The following is a 21,543-nucleotide window of genomic DNA, read 5'->3' on the forward strand; positions in this document are numbered from 1 at the left end:
CAGCAGGCACCTGGTCACTGCTGGAGGCATGGGTAGGATGGACAGATGGATAGTTTCCTTCTAAGTGTATCGAGTTTGAATTGTGGGTTGTTCACAGAAGGAAAGGCCATGTGCTCAGCGGGCTGTTTTCTCTCTGTGCCCCATAGGCAGACCGGACACATAGGTGTGGTTGCTGGTCACTGGCTGCTGGGGGCAGGGCTGGGAGCTAGTGACTCCACTGGGAGACCCTCTCTGCAGGGCTAATTTCACATTCCAAGATGGCACTGGCTCAAACTGAATTGATATTGGCTGGCTGGGGGAAGCTCTCAAAAAGCTTCCAGCCTTACTACTAAGAAGGAAAGCCAGAGAGAAACTCTGTTCGCTCTCACTGTGGTCCATTTGTATGATTAATAATAAATATTCCCAGGCACTTTATATTGGCAAGATGCCATATTACCACTGTTTATTATTACACACCCACTCTCTCAGGCTGTCTAGTCTGACCACTGAGGTGCAGGGGTGATATGAATCTTAAAATCCATTTCCTTCCTCGGGTTTGCCTGGTCACAGCTAGGGACTGAGAAAGTCACAGGTCAGGCTGGTGGAAAGAAGGTGGACCTTGGACTCACAGGACCTGGGCCCAAATCCCTGTCCCACCATCAACAAATTGTGTGACTTTTAGATAACTCCTTAGACCCTCAATTTCCTCATTTCTACCCTTAAAGATTCTTGTTAGGTATTGAAATGGCCTCCCCACTGCTCAGCACACGATAAGTGCCTCATTAATGTTATCTTCTCTTCTTTAAACCAAACCCTAGCTTTTGTTTCCAAGAAGTAGGTAGAAGATTGAGGATGGTTAAAAGCAAGACTTCCCTAATGCTGCAGTTTTTACTCTCAGCCATATTATACCAAGAGGACCTCTTCCCTTTGGGGAGACAAGAGTATATTCTTCTGCTTATTTTCTTGTTTGTGTAAAGAGCACAGCTAGCCTAGTGCCTGGGCTGCTGATTCAGGGGAATTAAGAGAGAAGGATTCTGAGTGCATAGCCTTAAGCTTATGTTTGTCCTCACCTCTCTGCTACATTTCTCTTCTATGAATGAAGGAGAAGAGCAACTTAGAGGCTTAGTTAATTCCTTACCCAAGCATCAGCCAAGAGCAATTGTGTGGAGTGAAGCAGAAGAGATCTAATTTAGATGTGAAGAAGGACTTTCTAACAATGATGAAAATGAAAAGCAGCCCTCAGAAAGTTCTGAGTGACGGGGAACTTTTAACTGTTACCATCCAATGGATTGGGGAGGAATGCTTCTTTAGTCAAAGTATTCTTGGGATTCAGGACTGCACCCTACCCAGTTCCTCTCTGATATTGCCTCTCCTGCACTATTGTGTCCTCTGAAAGAGGAATACCATTTAGAATGCAGAAGCTTCTTTACTGCAGTGAGCTTATAGCTTGAGTGGGAGGTGATTACAAGTCCAATCTCATTTCTCTCTTGAGCTTGGCATAGGCTTTTACATAAATCAGCCTTACGCAGTTCCTGCTTGCCATTTCCTTGACTCTGACATCCAGACGTGGGGCAGCTCTGGAACAGTCCCAGCCTCCGAGGAATCCTGAGCCTTTCCACTTGACCCCATGTATGGCCCTAAAGCACAGGTCAGATTTCTCCTTTTGTATCTCCTAGCCCCTGATTCAGATCCCCCCTCCACCCCAGCTTCTTTGGACTCCAGCTTCAGAATGTCCTTGCACTGCCCCTCACCTAGCTTTACTGCTTGAAAAATACTTGCCTGTTCCTCCTTGAACTTTGAATTCAGCTCTTCTAAAAACCGAAGTATCTTCATACCTCCTACTTCCCTCACCCAGCCAACATATGTGGGGATGTTTAGCCCTTACTCCCATGTCTTGTCTCTACAAACACTGGCATAAACCTCATCATATCTAAAGCTAAGTATCGGGATTACTCTGGTCCCAAGAAGATTGAGCTAACTCAATTCACATGGGATCATGGTAGGGTGTGGGGTGGGTGGGGGAGATTAGTTCTGGCCATATAGGCATGAAGTATTTTACAAAGAGGTAAAAACAAAGGTGTGTTTCCCTGGCCATCTTGAAGAACAAGAGAGCACCTCAGCTGCCTCTGCTCTGCTTTGGAGACATGGAGATATCAAATATGGGTCCCTCCTAGCCAGGAGGTTTCAAGTCTAACCTTCAAGCAATGTCCAGCTGCTTGACTATAATCACCATAACAAACTTCTGTCTGGTGAAGTGGTGGCAGCACTACTCCTCTGATTCTAGCCTTCAAAAATTCTTGCCTGTATTACGGAAACAGCTTAACTGAGCTCTTTGTCTTCTTTATTACCCCTGAATCCATTCTCCACACTAGTTGCCCCATCTTGAGTAAGTTCTTTCCTCTCTTGGATCCTCAGTTCCCTTGACCTGAATGGGGGCTAGACTAAACAGTCTCCTCCCATTTCCCCACCCTTCTCCCCATGGGGCTAACCACCTCCTCTCTCAGCCCTTCTTTCCATCAACCTCCTTGCTTCCCTACCCTCTTACTTCCCTTCCCTCACTTGAACTCCTGTGTCTCTTTTCCCTTTTAATACTGTGTTCAGATGCTTGACACTCCCTAATCAGGTCTCTTATGTGTGTGTGTTTGGAGCAGGGGGTGTGTTGGCATGGGATGTGGGGAATGACACACAGGGGGTTTCCACTTTCCAGAATGGATAATGAAAGTTGGAGTTTCCAATCAATTTCTCCTCCTGCTTTAGGCACTTAGCCTAGTACCAGGCCCCTGTGAGCTCTAGAATATGAATGAGGGAATCAGTGAGTTCCTTGAACTCCTGGGAGAAAAGGGCCATGACAATGTCAAGGAATGTGATTGATGCCATTGCTACCCATGCTTCTGAGGCTTTCTGGGGAGTGCTGCTCTACCTTGGGTCAACTGCTCAGCTCCAGAAAATGGTCTGGGCAGGGAACTTTGTTTTCCCTAGCACATATCAATGGATTTTGACAGCAGTGAGAGAAGCTGAGGCACATTGATGCATGGACCCTGTTGAGCTGGGAAAGCAGAGTAGAGAATAGGACTGCTGATTCCTGAGAGCAAATGCAAGGCCAGTCTTTATGCAACCCTGCTAGACTCATCTATTGTCCTAGGAAGTCTACTTCCATTGTTATCCTTTTATAATGTCAGAGTGGGAAAGGACCTTGGAAGCCCAGGAGTTCAGCCCTTTCTTGTTACAGAAGGGGAAACTCAAGCCCAGAGAGGGGAAAGGACTTACCCAAGGCTACACAGTGATCAGAGAGTGAGTTAATGGCAAAGCTATGACTAAAATCCAGGTGTCCCGACCATCCCTCTCGAATATCTTTTTCACTGCCCCAAGCTGGTTCATCATCCCTGAGGTATGTGTTACCCTACCTCACAAAGAATACTCAGACCATGCCTCCGCACAATTACCAGTGGATAGTAGAAAAAAGAACTATGGCCCGTCACTTTCAAACTAAAGCTCAAGACTTAACTAGATGACTGTTACAGTCTAGAACACCTCTATCCTGGGATTCTGTGACCTTGACAAGAAGCAGAAAGGGTGCTGGCAGACATATCTCAAAGGAGTGGACTGGGGATGCATCTAACCTGGGGGAATTATCAGACAGTGAATCAGGTATCAGTGAATGTGTTGTGGGGGCTATAGGATCAGGATTTGAAGAAGGTGGAGACTGGGATTTGTAGGAAGGAAAGTGAATAGAGACAGATGTGGGAAAAAGGAGCCCAATTCTGATAAAAATGAGGATTGAGCAAGGATGGGGATGAAATATGATGGGAAAAGCGATATAGACTCCTACAGAAGAGAATTGATGAAATGTTGGAGAAGCTGAGGCAGTTTAGCCAAGAGAAAAGAAGTTTCAGGGGGATATGGGATCTTCAGACTTCTGAGGAGTTAGGGACAGCAGGGGATTTGTGTTGTCTCAGGGATCAGAGCTGAGATCCATAGGCGGAGCCACAGAGGAGTTCAGATACACACGGGAAGAACTTTCTGAGAGTCAGAGACGTCTTGAGTAGGAACGGAGAGTTTTGACAGGTAGTGAGCTCCCCATTAGTGGAAAGTTGCAGTCAGGGCTGTAAGCCTCTTTCCAGGGTGCGGCCTAGGGCCCAGCCCTACTTGGGGGTGGGGCCGAATGGCCCGGATGCTGAGGGCCAGGGGCCGTGAAGCGGGTGGGAGAGGGGCAGGCAGGCCCAGGTGAGGGGTGGGAGCCCCCACCGGGGCGCCCAGGCCCAGCCTGGCCCCCGAGTAGCTGGTGTGGCCAGGCAGGGCAGGGCAGGGCAGGGCTGGGCTGGGCGGGGCGAGGCCGGCGGCCGGCTAGAAGGCGGGCGCGAGGGCGGGGAGCGGTGCGGAAGCCCGGCCACATAAAGGAGCGGGCGGTGCGACGGGGGCGGCTCTTTCCTGGGTGGGGTTTGTGAAGTCGTGGCCCGTTAGCAGGAAGCGGAGCAGTCGCCCCGACGCTGGCGAGAGACCCAATCCGAACCCCCAGTCCCCGGAGTCTGAGCCGTGTGTACTGCGTTCTCAGCGCCGTCCGACAGCTCCCAGCCAAACTTCACCAACTCCGCCGCCTTTTCCGCCACCATGCCCAAGACGGTGAGTGCCGGGGATGGGCGCTTCCGACCCCGGGGGCTCTTGCGGACCCTCATAGCCCCTCGCCGATGGCCGGGTGCTTGGGCAGCCGCGCGTCCGCTCGCGATGCCGCGCCTTCCGCCGAGGCCAGGCGCGGGGAGGGGCGGCAGTGGAGTCCGGGTCTGGCGCGCCCTCGCGGGTAAAGGGGTCCAGGGATAGAAGTGTGGGCCAGGCGGGCCGGTTTCTTTCGCAGATTCTAGTTCCTTGTGTTTGAATTGCTACAGTAGGGAAGGCTTCCTTGGGGGCCCAAGGTCTCCTTTTACCCCTGACGGGCCCTGGGCGCAGGGGAGAGGACTCTGGTTCGGAGGAGGACACTTACCCCAGTCCAGGAATTGGCGCTTTTATGGGGCGAGGCTGCCACTGACCAGGAGGGGCCATGGGAACCGAGAAGCAAGGAGGAGGGTGGGAGCTGCTTAGGGCGGATCCCGTACCCCCACTCACCTTTCCCACAGCCTCCCCAGGCGGCTTCAGCTTTTTCCCACTAGGAGGGGAGGAGAGAGTTGTGGACAGACTCATCGAGGCCGCTTGCTCTTACCCGGGAGTGCTAACACTTCACTAGGCACCAGTCTGAAGGGAGGCAAGAAGACTTTGCGGGCGGGGCGGGCTGGACGCGCGCGGTGGGGGCGCGGGTCGGGGAGAAGAAGACTGGTTTCTTCCTCCTCTCCATTCGCCAAATCCCTGCCTTTCCCATTACTTACTGGCTCTCTATTTCCCTCTGTCCACTCCATACTATTCTGTGAGGTGTGGACTCTCCTGTGGGGCCACACCTTTCTAGGGTGGTGGTAGCTTCTAAGGATCTGGTCTCCACCCTACTGGCTGTTTTGAGAAGAGAAGAAGCCTCCTGGGAGTGGGGCCTAGGGGGGGGCCGGATGCCCAGGAGGGAGGGGGGAGGGGTGTGCCTGAATAATGAGCCCTGCTTGCTTTTGTGCAAGTCATGCCAAATGGCTGCTGAGGCCCTTCCCTTGCTCAGGAAGGCTGGGTGACCACCCTGGCTTGAGTCCCTTAGGCCAGGCAACTTGTTGCACTGGCTTAGGCTATGCAGTTATCCCAGACCCCTCTCCCTAGGACTGCCTGAGCCTTGTAGAGCTGAGATAGTGACTAGTAGCCTTGAGAAGGACTGAAGGTCCCTGAAAGAGAGGAGTCGGGGGCCCAGTTCTTTTGGTGTGTGCTGAGCTTTAGTTGCCACGTTACTGTGTTGCAGCCTTACTGCGAAGTCATTGTTGCCTTTCCAGAACCTGTCCTTCAAAAACACCAAGTTTTCAACAAGTGTGTACTTCTACCATCTCTCTCTTTTCAGTTGCTAATGGTTTTATGACATGGGGCTTTTCCACACTCCCCTCCCTCCTCACCCCACATACATACAAAGTGAGACAGAATGGTTTTGAAAAGGGGGGAGGGCAGTCTCTGCTATCACAGAGGATTATAAAAATCCTTCCAGGAGCCTCTCTTTGATTTTATCTCTCTGTGGTTGACTCTTTGACTCCTCTTCAGATGTGGCTTTCTCTAAATAGGTGGGTGGATCTCTGGGAATAGACTGTGCCCCACAACCACTTTTCTTTAGTGACATCTCTCATCTTCAGTCCTGAGATAGCTCTCATTTAAATGCAACTTAATGGGCCTGGAAATTATTTCAAAGTTATCTAAACCATCCTATCTCAGTCAAAAGTGGCAAAGAAGACAGCATGGTGATCTTTTTTCCTGCTGTGGAGAGATTGGAGTATGAGCTGTTTGAGGTCAGGCCTAGGGTACTGAAAGTACCTGAACACTGAAAGTAGTTTTATGCAGATTGAATGAAACTTGAATCATGTTGGAAGGAGAGGGCTAAATTTTGATAGACTGGCGGCTTTGGAGAATTTCCTATGCTGTTTGGCTCAAGGAATTGTGGTGCTCCAAGGACAATGGTGCTTCAAGGACAAAGGACGACCCTGCCTGAAAAAGTTTCAGCGTTACACCCCCTACCCGACTCTTAATCGTCCTCCCCACCATGTTGCGATGGTTACGAAATTCCTGAGCCCACCTGGGCGATGCCCACCTGGGCAATGGGACCTGTCCCAAATAAGGAATGGTCAACTTTTAGGAGAAACAACTATATCATGCCTGTTAAGACCATAGAATCTTAACCTGAAAGGGATCTCAGACACTATCTAGTATCTAAGGGCACATGGTGAAAGAACCAAGATCTGGGTCCGTGCTTTTTGATGCTTATCCCATTGACCCTCTATTCTCACTCAGTGAAGGATTTTTGAAGTTGAGCCCCCTCTCTTGCTCAAAGCAAATTGCCCCCTATTCTCAGGACTTTCTGGTCCTCAGATAAAAGGAAGTGGATGATTTGGGCAAAGTAACCAAGGTTGGCATTTGTGTGGTATCCTGGTGAGAGTTCGAGGTGTCACAAAGTGCCTCATGTTACTTTTCTCATTCCTTATCCTAATGCTGAGGCATCCAGGGGCACACTCTAGTTCACTGCATACCAGCTAGTAACTTTAATGAAGGGAAAAAATTCCTTATTCTCCATTCCTTCTTCACTAGTGTGCTTTAGGCTATTTCTGGAGTATGACAGATAGGGAAGGTAGTGGAAAAATCAAATCCATTCATTCATATGAACGATGTCTACAGTCTGTCTAGGGTTAGTTTCACTTTTACAGCCTATTTTCTCCCTTAGTCACCCAGCTACCTTTAAATCTGTTAAAACATGCCCCTCTACATGCCCGTCCCCCCAACCAATTCTTGGATTCTGTGCTTCTACTTGCCAGTTTCCTGAGTCTGCTTTAGTAGCCAGAATGAAGACGTTTATTAACTACTGTCTATACTTTGTGGTGATGATAAGACAGTTGTAAAAAAAAAAAGTTTTTTTTTCCCCCTCCCTACCCTCTTTAACTTTTTTAGATCACAAAGTCTTTGGGACTCTTGGATTCCCTAAAAAGTGATTGTTTTGAATTTTCAAGGTGTTCTTGAGTTTTTGGTTTACTAGAGTCGAAAAGGCTCTTCACAATTGTCAAGTCCAATTGTTCTCATTGTATAGATGGCGAAACTGAGACCCACAGATAGGAGGCACTGACCTAGAATAATGCAGCAAGTCAGTAGTGAAGCTAGGATTTGAATCTGGGACTTAGTTAGAGGATCAGTCTTGGTAAAACCTCTTCAGTTTCCTGAGTTTTTAGCTCTAGCTCAACAGGTCAGGGGAAAGGTGATCAAATGGTCATTGATGGGACCATCCATGTGAGCAGATATAAGGAGTCCAGCTCCTTGAAGTATTTGAAGGCTTCTGGGTCTGCATTCAGCTAAACTTTAACAGGGGCTGTGTGGACTGTTTATTCTCCTGCCATTCCTAGCATTACTTGAGCCACTCGAGTGGCACTAAAGTGGTACTTGCTGAATAGGAGGCAGAATATCAGTCTCTTAACCCTTCCCTGCCTGTAGACTTCAGGGGTGGACAAAGGATCAGGAATGGAGGTTATGTGAGAGAGACTGACTCTTTGGATCCTGCATTTGTCCACTTCTTTGGTTCTCCAGTTCACTTGGCCTTCTGTGAAAGTTTAGATGATAGAGCAGGAACCATCTTGGGGATTTCCTTTAGGCTTCTCCTTGAATAGCTCTCTGGGCAGAGAGGGGCTAGTCTGGCAAGAGAGCCTTTGTGGGACCCTCGAAGGTACCAACTAATCTATACTCTATCATGTTAGGCTTGGAGAAGGGAAGGTTGCTCTATGAGTGGGTGACAGAGATGGTATTGATCACAAGTCTGCTAACTCTTCATTATTATCTAGCTGGCTGTAACAATAGCTTGTTTTAAGGGTGTTCTTTTTTTTTAAACTTTTAAAAAATTTTATTTATTTTTGGCTGCGTTGGGTCTTCGTTGCTGCGTGCAGGCTTTCTCTAGTTGCGGCAAGTGGGGGCTATTCTTCGTTGCCGTGTGCAGGCTTCTCATTGTGGGGTCTTCTCTTGTTGCAGAGCACGGGCTCTAGGCTCACAGGCTTTAGTAGTTGTGGTGCGTGGGCCCAGTAGTTGTGGCTCATGGGCTCTAGAGCGCAGGCTCAGTAGTTGTGGCCCATGGCCTTAGTTGCTCCGCGGCATGTGGGATCTTCCCGGACCAGGGATGGAACCCGTGTCCCCTGCATTGGCAGGTGGACTACCAACCATTGTGCCACCAGGGAAGCCCTTGAGGGTGTTCTTCTTACTTTTCTCTTTCTTCCTTCTCTCAGGAGATTGCTTTACTGAATGGTGGAGCTGGAAGGGACATTTAGAGGTCATCTGGTCTATTTCCTTGACTCCAGTTCCAATTCTGTCTAGAGGGATGAGATGAGTTGACAGCTACATTTATTCTGAAATCTTTTCCAACAGTGTTACTTGGCAACAGGATATCTAGGTCCCTTTGTATCTTCCTGGAAATCCCTGTCACTGGAATTTCAAAACTCAAGGTCCCCAGAAGGGAGAATATCTGGCTACCAACACTACTAGGATTGGGTCTTTCATGGCTAGAGTTGCTGAAAATTGGCATCATTACAGGTTGGGAACAGTCTGTTTCTGATCTTTCAAAGATAGAACTGAGTTTATCATGTATATCTTTCCTAACTCATGATATTTTCTCCCTGCTACCCCACTCTACTCTTCTTCCCCTGAAGAAAAAACAGTACAAAGGTGATCTCTTTTGGGGCAGTCTGTTGGTCAAGTGAAAGAGGTGGTCTTGTCATGATTGACTGGTTTTGCTGTTCATCCCTCCTCCTATTTAATGCTTGATAGAGCTGAAAAACTTTTCAATTCCAGGTTCTGATTTGTGGTGCAGGAGCAGTCACTTGGAGGGTTAGCTCAGGACTCCATTGATTTGGTAGGTGGGTGTTGGGAAATGGCAGGTAACACTGACCTGATAATTTTTCTTCTTCTCTTTCCATGTAAGAAGAACATCTTCCCTGTCCTCAGTAAAGTGATCCAAATGAAGTGGGCCTTTAGGCAAGGTCTTTCTTCAGGCCCTCAGTCTCTCCAGCTTGTCATGAGAGAACTGTACTAGTAATAGATACATTCTAGGGACCCTTCCAGTACTGATGTTCTTGAAAGCCTTGATGGTACAGCCTCAAGCCTCCCATTGGTACGTTTATTCCTTCAGACATCCTTTCCTTAACATTTGAGTGCCTTCTTTGTACCAGGCAGTGTGCTAGGCTATGCTGAGAATACAAAGTTCAACAGCACTTGCTAAAATGTATCTTCTTGTCCCCCTACACCTCTGGAGTGCTGTTTCTTCCTGGGTACTGGGTTCAGAATAGAGAGTTTCTAGCTTGGGAATTGGTTTGTCTCATTAGTAGCTCTGACACGAATATGGCATGAGTGTTCTCGGCCGTTTCCTCTTGCGGCTACAGACTATGGCCTATGTCTATGGGCTATGTCTGAGGAACAAAAAAGAAACCAACTGAGACTATATTGTGAAGGCTGTGGGTTGACTGAAGAGCCTCAGACAAACACTCAGAAAACCTCATGGGTTTCCCCCCCTTTCTTCTCCTTGCCTGTCTGTAGCATAGGCCCGCCCCCAGCCCCTGCCTCCTGTAGTTCTGCTGAGAGGCCAGAAAGCTACTGAGTTATATTTCAAGTTTACTTTTAACCTGTTGAGTGTGGTAGTTAGATATACTGGTAGACAGTGAGGAGCTGGTGGGCATAAACTGACCTCCTAAGGTAGCTATCACCAATGAGCTGAAGGCTGGCTGTTGTGTGGTGCAGCATTTCAAATGCATCTGTATTTACAATGACCAAGAGCTTCCTTAGCCTTAAGCTCCCCTTTTAGCTGATTGTTCTGAGTGGTCTGAGTTTCTCACAGGAGTGTTTTGAATCACAGAGCAAAGGAGCTGGCCTTAAACTTTGTAGTTTAAGTTTAGTTTATATTTTAGATGGGGATACCAAAGCCCAAGAAACAGAAGTGATTTGAATGAACTGGTAATAAGGCTATGACTAAAATCCAACTTGCCTGGTCCCAGATTAGGGGAGGAATTTTGAATGTCTGCCTTTTAAATGGCACTTGCTGCAGTGTGCTCAGTGTTTTCTCCCTTTGTGCTGTGGGTGACTTGACCATAGTGTTAAAATGGTCCTGGGAAGAGCAGTGGTTCTGAGTATGTAGAGCTCATCTCAAAGGTTACTTTGTATGGAGATAATTGAGATGGTTCAGGCTCTGACCTTGCTTTTGGGATTCTTTGTAGCACTTCCCAGGAAGGTAAGTGTTTTGCTTTGGCTGTAAAGTGTGGTGGAAAGTAGATATGTGCACTGAAGGGAGCTAAGGAGAGGAGACTAGCTATGTTTTCCTGCTTGAGGCTAGACTTAACTGTTTTAAGAGTCTTTATTTAAAAAATATATATATGTGTATATATATACATACATATATATATTTATTTATTGGCTGCGTCGGCTCTTAGTTGCGGCATGCGGGATCTTTTGTTGCAGCGCGTGAGCTCTTCGTTGCAGAGTGTGGGCTTCTCTCTAGTTGTGGCACACGGGCTCCAGAGCGTGCGGGCTCAGTAGTTGCGGTGTGCGGGCTTAGTTGCCCTGCAGCATGTGGCATCTTAATTCCCCAACCAGGGATCAAACACACGTTCCCTGCATTGGAAGGCGGATTTGTAACCACTGGACCACCAGGGAAGTCCCAGTAAGAGTCTTTATTGAGTAGAGTTATTTCTTTTACATATTCATACCTGAAAAGGTTAGCCAGCTTGTTCAGGATCACATGAAGTTGGTAACAGTTTTTTTTTTATGATAGCTATGATTATCCTTACCAATTAATTAATTAATTAATTAGTTTATGGCTGTGTTGGGTCTTTGTTGCTGTGCGCGGGCTTTCTCTAGTTGTGGTGAGCGGGGACTACTCTTCATTGTGGTGCATGGGCTTCTCATTGCGGTGGCTTCTCTTGTTGCGGAGCATGGGCTCTAGGCACGTGGGCTTCAGTAGTTGTGGCACGTGCGCTCAGTAGTTGTGGCTCGCGGGCTCTAGAGCGCAGGCTCAGTAGTTGTGGCGCACGGGCTTAGTTTCTCCACGGTGTGTGGGATCTTCCCGGACCAGGGCTTGAACCCGTGTGCCCTGCATTGGCAGGTGGATTCTTAACCACTGTGCCACCAGGGAAGTCCCTTGGTAACAGTTTTGAGAGGAGAACTTGGCTTTCCTGATTCCCAAGTTAGTGGTCTCTCACTGGACTTGCCTGACTTGGAAGGATGACTCTTTTCACCCATGGGACACAGACGTCCAGAGAATTGGCTCTGTGGTGATTATATTAACAATATAGCTACAGTGGAGTTCCCCTAAATAGCTTCTGCTGTAGCAGTTTCAGTCAGTGGGTGACTCACTTCTTCTAGGGCCTCAAAATGACTTTTTTCTCTTTCTGCCTGCCCCTCACCCAAGTTCCCCACTTTCTCTTTGCCATTTAAAATTTTGAGCTCTGACCTTTTTGTATTCTGACTCAGTGCTCCAGCTTGTCTTGTTCCTTGAGTTAGGTGAATATTATGGTACTTTATTCCACTTTGGCAACAGTATTTTCTGCTTTGCAACCATTTGAATACAGACTGGAGTGTTCTGGCCTCAACCCTCACTAATCACCTTTAGGTTTTGTAGGCCAAGGCCGATGAAGGTAGCTAGCCAAAAAAAGGACTTTTTAGGCCTTTATAGAAAGGGAACATAGAGTACTGGTGAAAAGCACAAACTCTAGAACCAGACTGCTTGGATTCAAATCCCAGCTCTGTGACCAACTAGTTTTGTAGCCTTGGGCAAGTTACTTAATTTATGTGCTTCATTTTCCTCAACTGTAAAGTGAAGATAATGGTAGTACCTATCTTGTAGGGTTGTTGTAAGGATTAAACAGGGCAATTCCTATAAAGTGCTTAGAACTGTCCTAGCATCTATCTAATCAGTGCTATGCAAATGTTAGTTATGGAACTACTATATACCCAACCCTGTGCTAGGTAGGATGGTAAGAATGAAGGCAGGCAGCTGCATTCTCACTGTTATTTGAGTGGTTACTAGGTACTATTTACTATAAGGGATACAAATAAATGAATGGAGGATACAATTGCTGCCTTCATAGATCTCCTATTTAACTGGAGATTTAGGGCTAACTCACTTAAAAACAGTTTGACAAAAGTGTGTACATGACATTTTCTATAGATTTTGAGAAGAAGGGAGTTTATTGGGACATGAACAAGGCCTTAGAGGATGTGTACACTTGGGGGCAGTGGCTTTTCTGGGTGGGACAGTGATGTAGTTTTGGTATGTGGGTGTAAACCAAGTGGCCCTAGGCCAGTGTTCTCTTGAAAATGAGTTTGTCTGAAATGAAGGAAGGCTTGATGTGCTGATTGTTTGAAGGGATTGTGGATTGTACAAGCCACAGAGTACATGTCAGCATAGACCAAGTTGCTTTTTATAGGGTCAGTTGGAGCCAAAAGTCCTGTCTCAACTGGCAAACCCCTTCTGACGGGGTTTGTTGGGGGAGACTCTACCTTGGGTTTTCCAGAATCCGGTGAATTAACTAAAACAAATTTTGTTGTCTTTGTTACCCACGTGGGTATGTGAGCAGCTCCTTCCTTCATGTTTCCATGTGAGCTAAACCAAGGAATAGAGCTTAGTGATTACTCTCTTTAGGTCAGCAGCCTAAAACCAGCTTTTAGTTCTCTCAGAGGCTTTGCTATGGGATAGGTATTTGAGAAAGGATGGAAATGAGGGGAGGATTTCTTCGTGTGTGATTGTGATAGGTTGAAGAGTGTGGCATTTTCTGGCCAGGACCCAGCTGGAGCATCTGGGCCCTAAACTTGAAGAAAGAACTTTTGGATACCTTTCAAAGCACAGCTCTTCCGCTGTGCCTGATGACAGAACCAGATTTGATGCTCCTTTCAGTGGGCTTGTTGTGGCATAAGGTAAGTGTTGAGTTAGCTCCTAGGCCATTGGTATGGTGACTTACCACTGTGTTTGCTTAGTAGTAATGCTTTGCCAGGTAGCTCCTGTGATAGGTGACTTCAAAGGTTGAAGTTTCTTCCTGTCCCTGGTGACCCTTCTATATGGGAATTTGGTAGATATTTTGTGTGGCCAGGGTATCAATCCGGGTCTAATGAGAGAAAAGTTGAGATGTGGGCATTTGGTCATACGTAACAAAGTATAATCCTGAGAAATCCTTTCCTGGATATTTATTTGGCAGATAGGAGGGGGAATAAGGCATACCTATCGGGCTTGGTCAGCATTTCCTTCCCTATCTTTAGTCCTGGCCTCCCTTAAATACCTGGGGAAGATCAAGGCTCTTTTCTCCACTGAAGTATATTTAGATAAGGTTCCTGATCTTACTGTCTTGGTCTGATCTTCCCCTCACCCCTCCCACACCCCTGTCCTTTTTCAGAAATCTCAGCCTGAAGGTTAGATGAAGTATACCAAGAGTATACCTGTATACCTGTTGTATACCTGTTGTAATCTTTAACTGAGGTTGACTAATCTGTGGTATGCAGTTGGAGGGTGGGGGTCAAGGTAATAGCCAATTTGGGTGTCTTTAGTTAAGGTGTACAGATCTTTGCTATCTTCAAGGGTTTTAAGTGAGCTAAACCTCTCTCCAGTTATCCTTGCAGATATTCCTGGGAGATTGACTAACCCATAGAAGTTCCCTTGTTGAGAGCAAAAGTCACTTAACATTTTATGTTTGCATTTTCTTTTCTCTAACTTGAAAATATCAACAATATCAGAAATATATAACTGGAGTAGAGCCCTTTTCCTCAGGTTCCTTACTCTTCTTGGCACCTGGGCCTTGGCCGATCTAGCATATGCTTGGTGAGGACATCTGCCACTTTGCTTCAGGGTTATACTACACCTCTCTGCTGGTACTTGGAGAGGTGCTCCAGCAGGACCTGAAGAGGGCCTGGGGAAAATTTAGCCTTAGTTGCCTTTCTTTCTACCATAGCCTGGGCATTTTCCTAAGGTTGGGAGTTTGCCGCCTGGCCTTAGGCCAGTTGCCAGAGGAAACCAATGACTAAAGGCTTCCTCCCTGCGACGTCAGCTTCTGGAACCTTTCCTGATGATTCCTTACCAGTCAAGTATGCCTTATTTGGCTATATTTTCCCCCCTCAAATGCCTTTGCCACCTCAACTAGTGCCTTGTTCTTCTTTGGTACAGGGAACACCTTCCTCATGTTTATATAGTGCCATCTGCAAACTTTTATTTTCTCCTTCTTTAGGGCTTGTTTGGAGCAGGAGGTGCGGCTCTTTGTTGGGGCCAGGGTGGGGGCCAGTGAGAAAGGAGAGAGGAAGATGAGAGAGCTTTGGAATGACTGTGATTTCTCCACCCTGCTTTCTTATCTCTCATTGCCCTCCTTACCCTGCCTGGTCACCTCCCTCTAGCTTCTTACTTAGATCTCTGATAGCCTAAGAGTAGTCTTGCTCGGCCTGGAAAGGCTCAGGGGTGGGGTGGGGCACGGTTAGGCTCTCAGCATCTGAAACTACTCCTTTGGAGTAAGTAAAGCCTTCCAGTTGCTGAGTTCTTTACGTGTGCCTTTCGTATGCCTAGGCTTCTCACTTGACTTTCCTGAGCGGGCTGCGTCCAGTGTCCCTCTGCCTCTTTATCTCCAGTCCTGAGCTGTCTAGCCCTAGCTTAGAAGAGCTCAGCTTTTGACACAGCTTGGAGCACTTGTCTGGAATTTTTTTTAAATGCTTTTGAGTAGAAATGGTACAACAAAAAGAATAACAGACTAAATCAGGATATTTGGTTTTTAGTCTCTGCCTGTGTGACCTTGGGCAGGTCACTTTTATGGGCCTTAGTTTTCATATCTGTAAAATGAGAACATTGGCTTTTTCTGACATTCTGATTATTTGTGCCTAGTCTTTAAGAAGATAGTAAGAGGTTCTTGGAAAGAGTGTAACAGAACAGAGAACAGTGACTATTTGGAGAAGTTGCTCTTTCCTCTTTAGAATGGTAATGGGAGTGTCATTCCCCCGCCCCCCAGCTATCAATGTGTAAGGAGCCCTCTCTATTTCAGTGAGTTCTCCTTAGGTGTATTAGATCCATCTACCACAGAGCTTGCCATGTGTATCCTGGCTTGGAGAGACAACTGTTAACTGAGTGCCTTGTGGGTGGGGCCTTGGAGTTCAGCCTGCAGAGTACAGTTGCTGGCTATTTTGGGTCATTGGTGACTCCAGGAAGAATATAAGACCCTTGAATTGGTCATTGTTCCAGTAGGGAAGGAGAAGACCAAGAAACAAACCAAAACTGAAATACAAATGAGATTTGACTTCCTCTACTCCCTTCCCCCACAACATCCCTCTCCTTAGGGTTATGAAATTGCTTTTGGCTGAGTCTTAAATTGCCAAGCTCCCCTTCCCCTTCTTCTGTCGTAGTCACCGGTGCCTTTGCTGCCCTTGGATCAGGAGAGCTAGGTGATGTGGTCTTGGGTGGAGTGAAGGGGAGAAATTTCTAGTGAGGGAGATTGCCATAGGCCTAGTGTTCAGCCTTCAACTTATCCTGCATTTTGTGAATATGGCTTCCTGTGGTGTTAGACCTGTAGATGAAAGGGGAGGGATTTCTGAATTTCCCATGAGGGAGTGATAGGCTGATGAGGCATAAGCTAGTTCCTGGAGATGGTGTGCCCTTGGCTGGATCTGTTTTCACCCTTCTTCCTCCTCACTGACATTTTGTACGGTGCTTGCTTGTAAATCAAGGATCCCAGGCTGTATATCAACCACCTAGGAGTTGTCCATGAACATGATCTTCACCTGCCCTGAGCCTCCTGGAGTGAGGGCAAGATAGAAGTCTTCTTGGTGTCTGTCTTCTTTGGGAATAAGTTCCTAGGGCAGTTTAATCAGAGAAGACTTAGTTGGGTAAAGCTGGACAATGCTTTTGGGTGGAAGATTCTTCTCCATCATTGAGCTGGAACGGCCTCTGGACCATGCAGGAGCTTGCTGCTTGCAGTAGCCACCTTGCTGGCAGCCTTTCCTTCCTAGGGGCCTCACATTTGTTGTTAAGGATTCCAGTCACAGTTGGTAGATTAGAAATGCTGTTGGTGAGGGAGAGTAGGGAAACCAGTAGAGGGTAGAGAAGGGGAGAAAGAAAGAGGAGTCAAATAGAAGAAGAGTGGTTATTTTTATATTTCCCCTTTTTTATGAAACCCAACAACATGGCATATGACAGAGTTTAGCAAATAGAGGGAGACATCTTCCATAAGTCCACCATTTTAACATAGCAGTTATTGTTTATGTGTATTTCTCATCACATCTCATATATGTACCTTAGTTTTCCATGGTATAATCGTATTGTACATAAAAAAATCTTACTTCTTTATCCCTATTTAACGTATCACTAAAAACTTAGGTAAATGCTATTTAGTTTTTAAAAATGAACATTTTAATGCCTTTACAAAATTCCATCCAATGACTATGTCATAATTTACTAACCATTCCCCTTTTGCCGGTGATTTAGATTACTCCCAGCATTTGCCAGTATTTATAACACTGCAGTGAATGTGAACAAGAGAAAATCTAAACCCCTTAGCATGGTATATATGGAGAGCCCTTTGATACCTGGCTCCATCCTAGCTCTCTCTCCAGACTCAGGTCCCACTTGGCCCCACATGTACGCTATGCTGTAGCTTTGTGGGATTAAGTTTCCCCAAGTAAGCCATACCTCTTATATCTTTCACCTTTAGCATATGTTTTTTTCTTTCAACTTGAAATGTCAAGGGTCTCTTCCTCACCTCCCCCCACTCCATGACACCATCACTGGATACTTTCTTTAATACTCCCAGGTAGTATTAGTTGTACTATCTTCTGTGTGCCCACTGTACCTTGTAAGAATTTCTGTTATGATACTTATCATGTGGTATTGAAGCCACCTGGGCTCCCATGCTTTCTCCTTTAGTAAACTTGTAGATTTGAAAGTTTCTAACTCCTCCTGCCTCAAGAAGGGGCTGTTGTTCAGGTGGAGATGGTTAGGGATGGGCAGGCCTTTGAAGAGTGCATAGTCAGTGACAGACATGGAGAAGGGGAAGCAGCAGTAATGTATGCAAGGGATCCAACAGTGTTGGATGAGTACCTGGTAGGACATATTAGGTACTGATGAGAAAATACACGTTGGAGAAGGGAAGATGCATTAGCACCTATAGGGTGGAGAGCCCTGAGAGAGAGTCTTGCTGGCCTTGACACACCAGAGTAGACTTCTCAAACCATTCCAGATTTCAATTTCCCATCTGTAAAATGGAAAGAGTGATAGCACCCTACTTCTTAGGGTTATGGTGAAGATTTGGGCATAATGCACCTGGAAATGCTCTGTGAGGTGTGCGGCACAGGGGAGGGAGGGTAGGTCCATGACACCCCATAATTTTTGTTCCAGTTGGCCTTTTAAAGTTCTGCTCTATGTGTGTTGCTCATCAAGCTTCTGAGCCCATAACGTCAGATGCTACAGTTTCCCCGAGCAAGCATTCCCATAGGTGCCCCACAACTTGATGCTTTTAGTGGGAGGTATGCAGGGAAGTCCCCATCTCCCCACTTACCTGGGCAGCATGGCTCCAACTGGCCCCAGCACAGCCCTACTAAAAAATGGCCACAAGTGGCCGGGGAGGGAGGTACCACCTTCTCTTCAGCTCTTTAGCAACAAATGAGTGGTACTAGAATAGAGGGTTTCCTAACATCTCTTCAGCTGGAGGTGGAAGTATTTATAGACGCTTCAGTGAAACTGGCTCCTTTCAGGCCTTCTGGCCTCAAACCAGCCATGTACTGTTAGAAGGACAGGACTCTGTGTCTGTCACTGACTATATGCTCTTCAAAGGCCTGCCCATCCTACCTGTCTTGGGCAAATAGCTCATGGGGAACATTCAAGGTCTTTGGATAGAGATTCTCCTCCATCTAGTGTGACTTTTATTTTCTCCACATACTACCCATGGCTTCTTGCTGCTGTCCTGGCCATTTGAAAACCCCGAGTCCACCCCAGAATTTTATGTTTTATAAAGGAAGCAAATTACCTGAATCTATGGAAGATCTGTTTGTCAACTATAACACACAACAAGGGGAAGATACTTGCTCAAAGTCATGTAGACAGTCAGGGGCAGAAGCAAGTCTTTAAGCCAAGACTCTCAGGAGTGTGTTGTTTTCATTCTATCAGCGTAGCCCACTGAGAATGTAAGCTTCTTGAAAACAGGGACAGTTTCCCATTGTATCCCCAGTACCTAGCACAGTGCTTGGCATAGAGGAGGTGCTCAACAAATATTTGTTGAATAAATACATTAATAGCTACTATTGTCAAGTTGGAATTGTCTTGCACAGACTCCTTTGGCTAGGTCTACTAGAAAGCCAAACAACGATTTCAGGGGCCCACTGGAAATTACCTAATGTGGACCCAGCTGGGCCCTGGCAGAGTGGAGCTAAGTAGTGCCAATAAATGGGGAGGAGTTTTCCCTCTTGTGCACCTTGAAGAACCTGTTTACCTGTGTGTGAGTGACCAGCTTGTTCATAGCTAATTTCCATTCCCTTTTCCCATGTCTTCACACAATGCAGTAGTGTTCACACTGAGGGAGAATATTCAAATCAAAGTTTTTAGTGGATTTTAACAGGTAGCCGTGCAAGCATTTCTATCGGCGTTTGTGAAGCAAACCAGAGTTTGGCCCTAGAGTACATATTTGAAGCATTACCCAGCTTTTAAAAATTTTTACTTTTTTGTATGTGTGCTGCTCATTGTGGCATGGCCAGCATTGCAGGACTGTATTGTGTAATCGAATCCTGAGAGGTTTGTGCTCCCAAGGTTTAAGGATTGAGTTGGCTCCTCTGCTTAGAGATGGGTAGGGCCAGACACAGATCAGGAAGGACAGCAGGGAAATGCTGTAGATCATCATGTTGGGGCACCCAGCAGCCATGTTCTGCTGTTGCTGCTGTTGTCACCACCACTGCCACCACCATCACCCAGGCTGCCTTAGGTCCCAGACTGCGTATCTTTGCAGATTTGGGCCTGTTTTAGTCAAGTTAGGCTAATTTGGGGAGCAATAGGAGGTATTCTTCCTCCCACACATTCCCTGAGAGAGGGGTGTGGCCAGCATTTGGGAGGTATAGGTTTAGGTTTACTAGATGGGGTTGGGTGGCCTAAAATAGCAAGAGCCTCTGAAGGTTATCTAGTCTTTAAAGGACTTTTTCCATCTGTTCTTATAGTGTTGAGCTAGACACCGTATGAAGAATAGAAACAGACATAGTCTGTGCTTTTTGGTAGGGCAGACTTAAATAAAACCAGACTTTATTTTACAATTTTTGATTTGTGTTTTTTCATTGTGAAACTAATACGTATTTGCTGTGAGAAATAAAACAACACTGAAAAATACAAAATCCCCTGTTTTCTGCCCTGACTCTGTTCTCCAGAGAGAACCAACATTTATGTGACCTAGTTAGTTATATGAACTTAGACTCCTTTTTAAATGCATTTATACACATATAACTTTAAATACACACATAATACAAATCCATACTGTTCTGCAACTTGTTTTTTTAAACTTACTATGTGGTGGCTATCTTTTCATATCAAATCAGATTTTAACATCTGTATGGGCTCATTAATAATCCAATTATCAAGTGGGTGGAACACTTAAAAGCACTTAAAAGCATTTCACAAATGAAAAGTGCTCATATTCTTCATTGAATGGAAAATAAAGAGAACATTGTAAGGGCTTGCCTGCCTGAGAGAGAAGGCTTTCTGGAGAAGGAGGGAGTTGTGGACCCTTCTGTTGGGATGAAGGATAGGGTGATGAAAGCTGTTCCCCTTTTCAAGCTCAGTAGGCCCCACTTTTAGAGATTGCTATGATTTCACCCATGCCTAAGTGATCTGAGTTGAGTGATTGGTGGTAGGGTAAACCACTTTTCTGTGCTTAATGTGGCCCTCTCCCTCTTCTGTGGTTTCACCAGTTTGGGGTAGTTTGATTCCAAACAGTACCTGACTGAGAACCCTGTTCCTCAGAAGACCTCTGGCTGCTATAGCTATCTCAGGTTGAGGAAAGAAGCTATGTGTGTGTGTGTGTGTGTTTTGTTGGCATGCACATGCCTTTCCAGTCTTCCCCAGAGAAGAGCAGTGAAGCTGGATTAGAATCCACTCACCCCGTACTTACCAGGGATCTTGTCCAAGTGGCAGAAAAGTGGAATTTTGCAGAGTGCTCAGCTATAGCTGTGGCATCCAGTTGAAGAGCTGAGAAAGATAGTGATTTTTGAAATGCAAATAAATACAGTTGACCCTTGAACAATAGGGAGGTCATGGGCTCCCCCCGCCACCGTGTTCTGCCAGTCGAAATTGCATATAACTTCACAGCTGGCTTTCCATATCCCTGGTTCTACATCCGCATATTCAACCAACCAACCACAGATTCAGCCAACTGCAGATTGTGTGGTACTGTGGTACGTTTTTATTGAAAAATACTCCCTTATAAGTGGACCAGCACAGTTGAAAGCCATGTTGTTCAAGGGTCAGCTGTACACAGTATATTAAAAAAAAATCTAGCCCAGTGGCCACTCCTGCTCTTAGAAGCTTGCTAGCTTGAGGGTACTGATCGAAGCCAGGCCAGGCAAGAAGAAGCAGGATTACCAGAAATGCAGGCTCTCTTCTGCTCACTCATGGCATGCTCCACCCTTCTCTTGTCTTCTTAGTTCCCAGACTTTCACGGTGGGTGGAGCAGAGCTTATGCTTGCCCAGCCTTTAATCCTAGAGCCTCTGCCACCAGAGGTTGACCTTGATTAGGCCAGGCCTACTACAGGCCACTGCAGGCATTATTCCTTCCCCTTTAGACAAACAGGAAGCTGCCTGCAAATTGAGTGATTGGAGCTTTCTGAATCCTTGTGGGGCAGGGAGAGCAAGGCTCTGAGGTCAGACTCTAAAAAGGGAAAGGGAATGACATTTTAAAGAATTTCTTGTGCTACTTGAGAAGGCTTGGATCCAAAGTATCTTCAGGAATTTATTGTAGGTCA

At 46.4% G+C, this 21,543-nt stretch overlaps 1 protein-coding gene across 2 annotated transcripts in view; it reads left to right on the forward strand.

The window, feature by feature from the left end:
* Positions 1–4,385: 4,385 nt before the first annotated feature.
* The window catches only part of MSN (moesin), a 66,467-nt gene continuing 49,309 nt past the window's right edge, over positions 4,386–21,543 (forward strand). For both annotated transcript variants that reach the window (XM_024116543.3, XM_007119461.3), the window contains exon 1: positions 4,386–4,599. Coding sequence is in view for 1 of the 2 variants with exons in the window: in XM_007119461.3 (XP_007119523.1) it covers positions 4,588–4,599 (12 nt within the window). In the remaining variant the exon portion in view is untranslated. The remainder of the gene's footprint in view (positions 4,600–21,543) is intronic.

This window comes from Physeter macrocephalus, chromosome 21 (genome assembly GCF_002837175.3).
Source record: "Physeter macrocephalus isolate SW-GA chromosome 21, ASM283717v5, whole genome shotgun sequence".
Classification (NCBI taxonomy): domain Eukaryota; kingdom Metazoa; phylum Chordata; class Mammalia; order Artiodactyla; family Physeteridae; genus Physeter; species Physeter macrocephalus.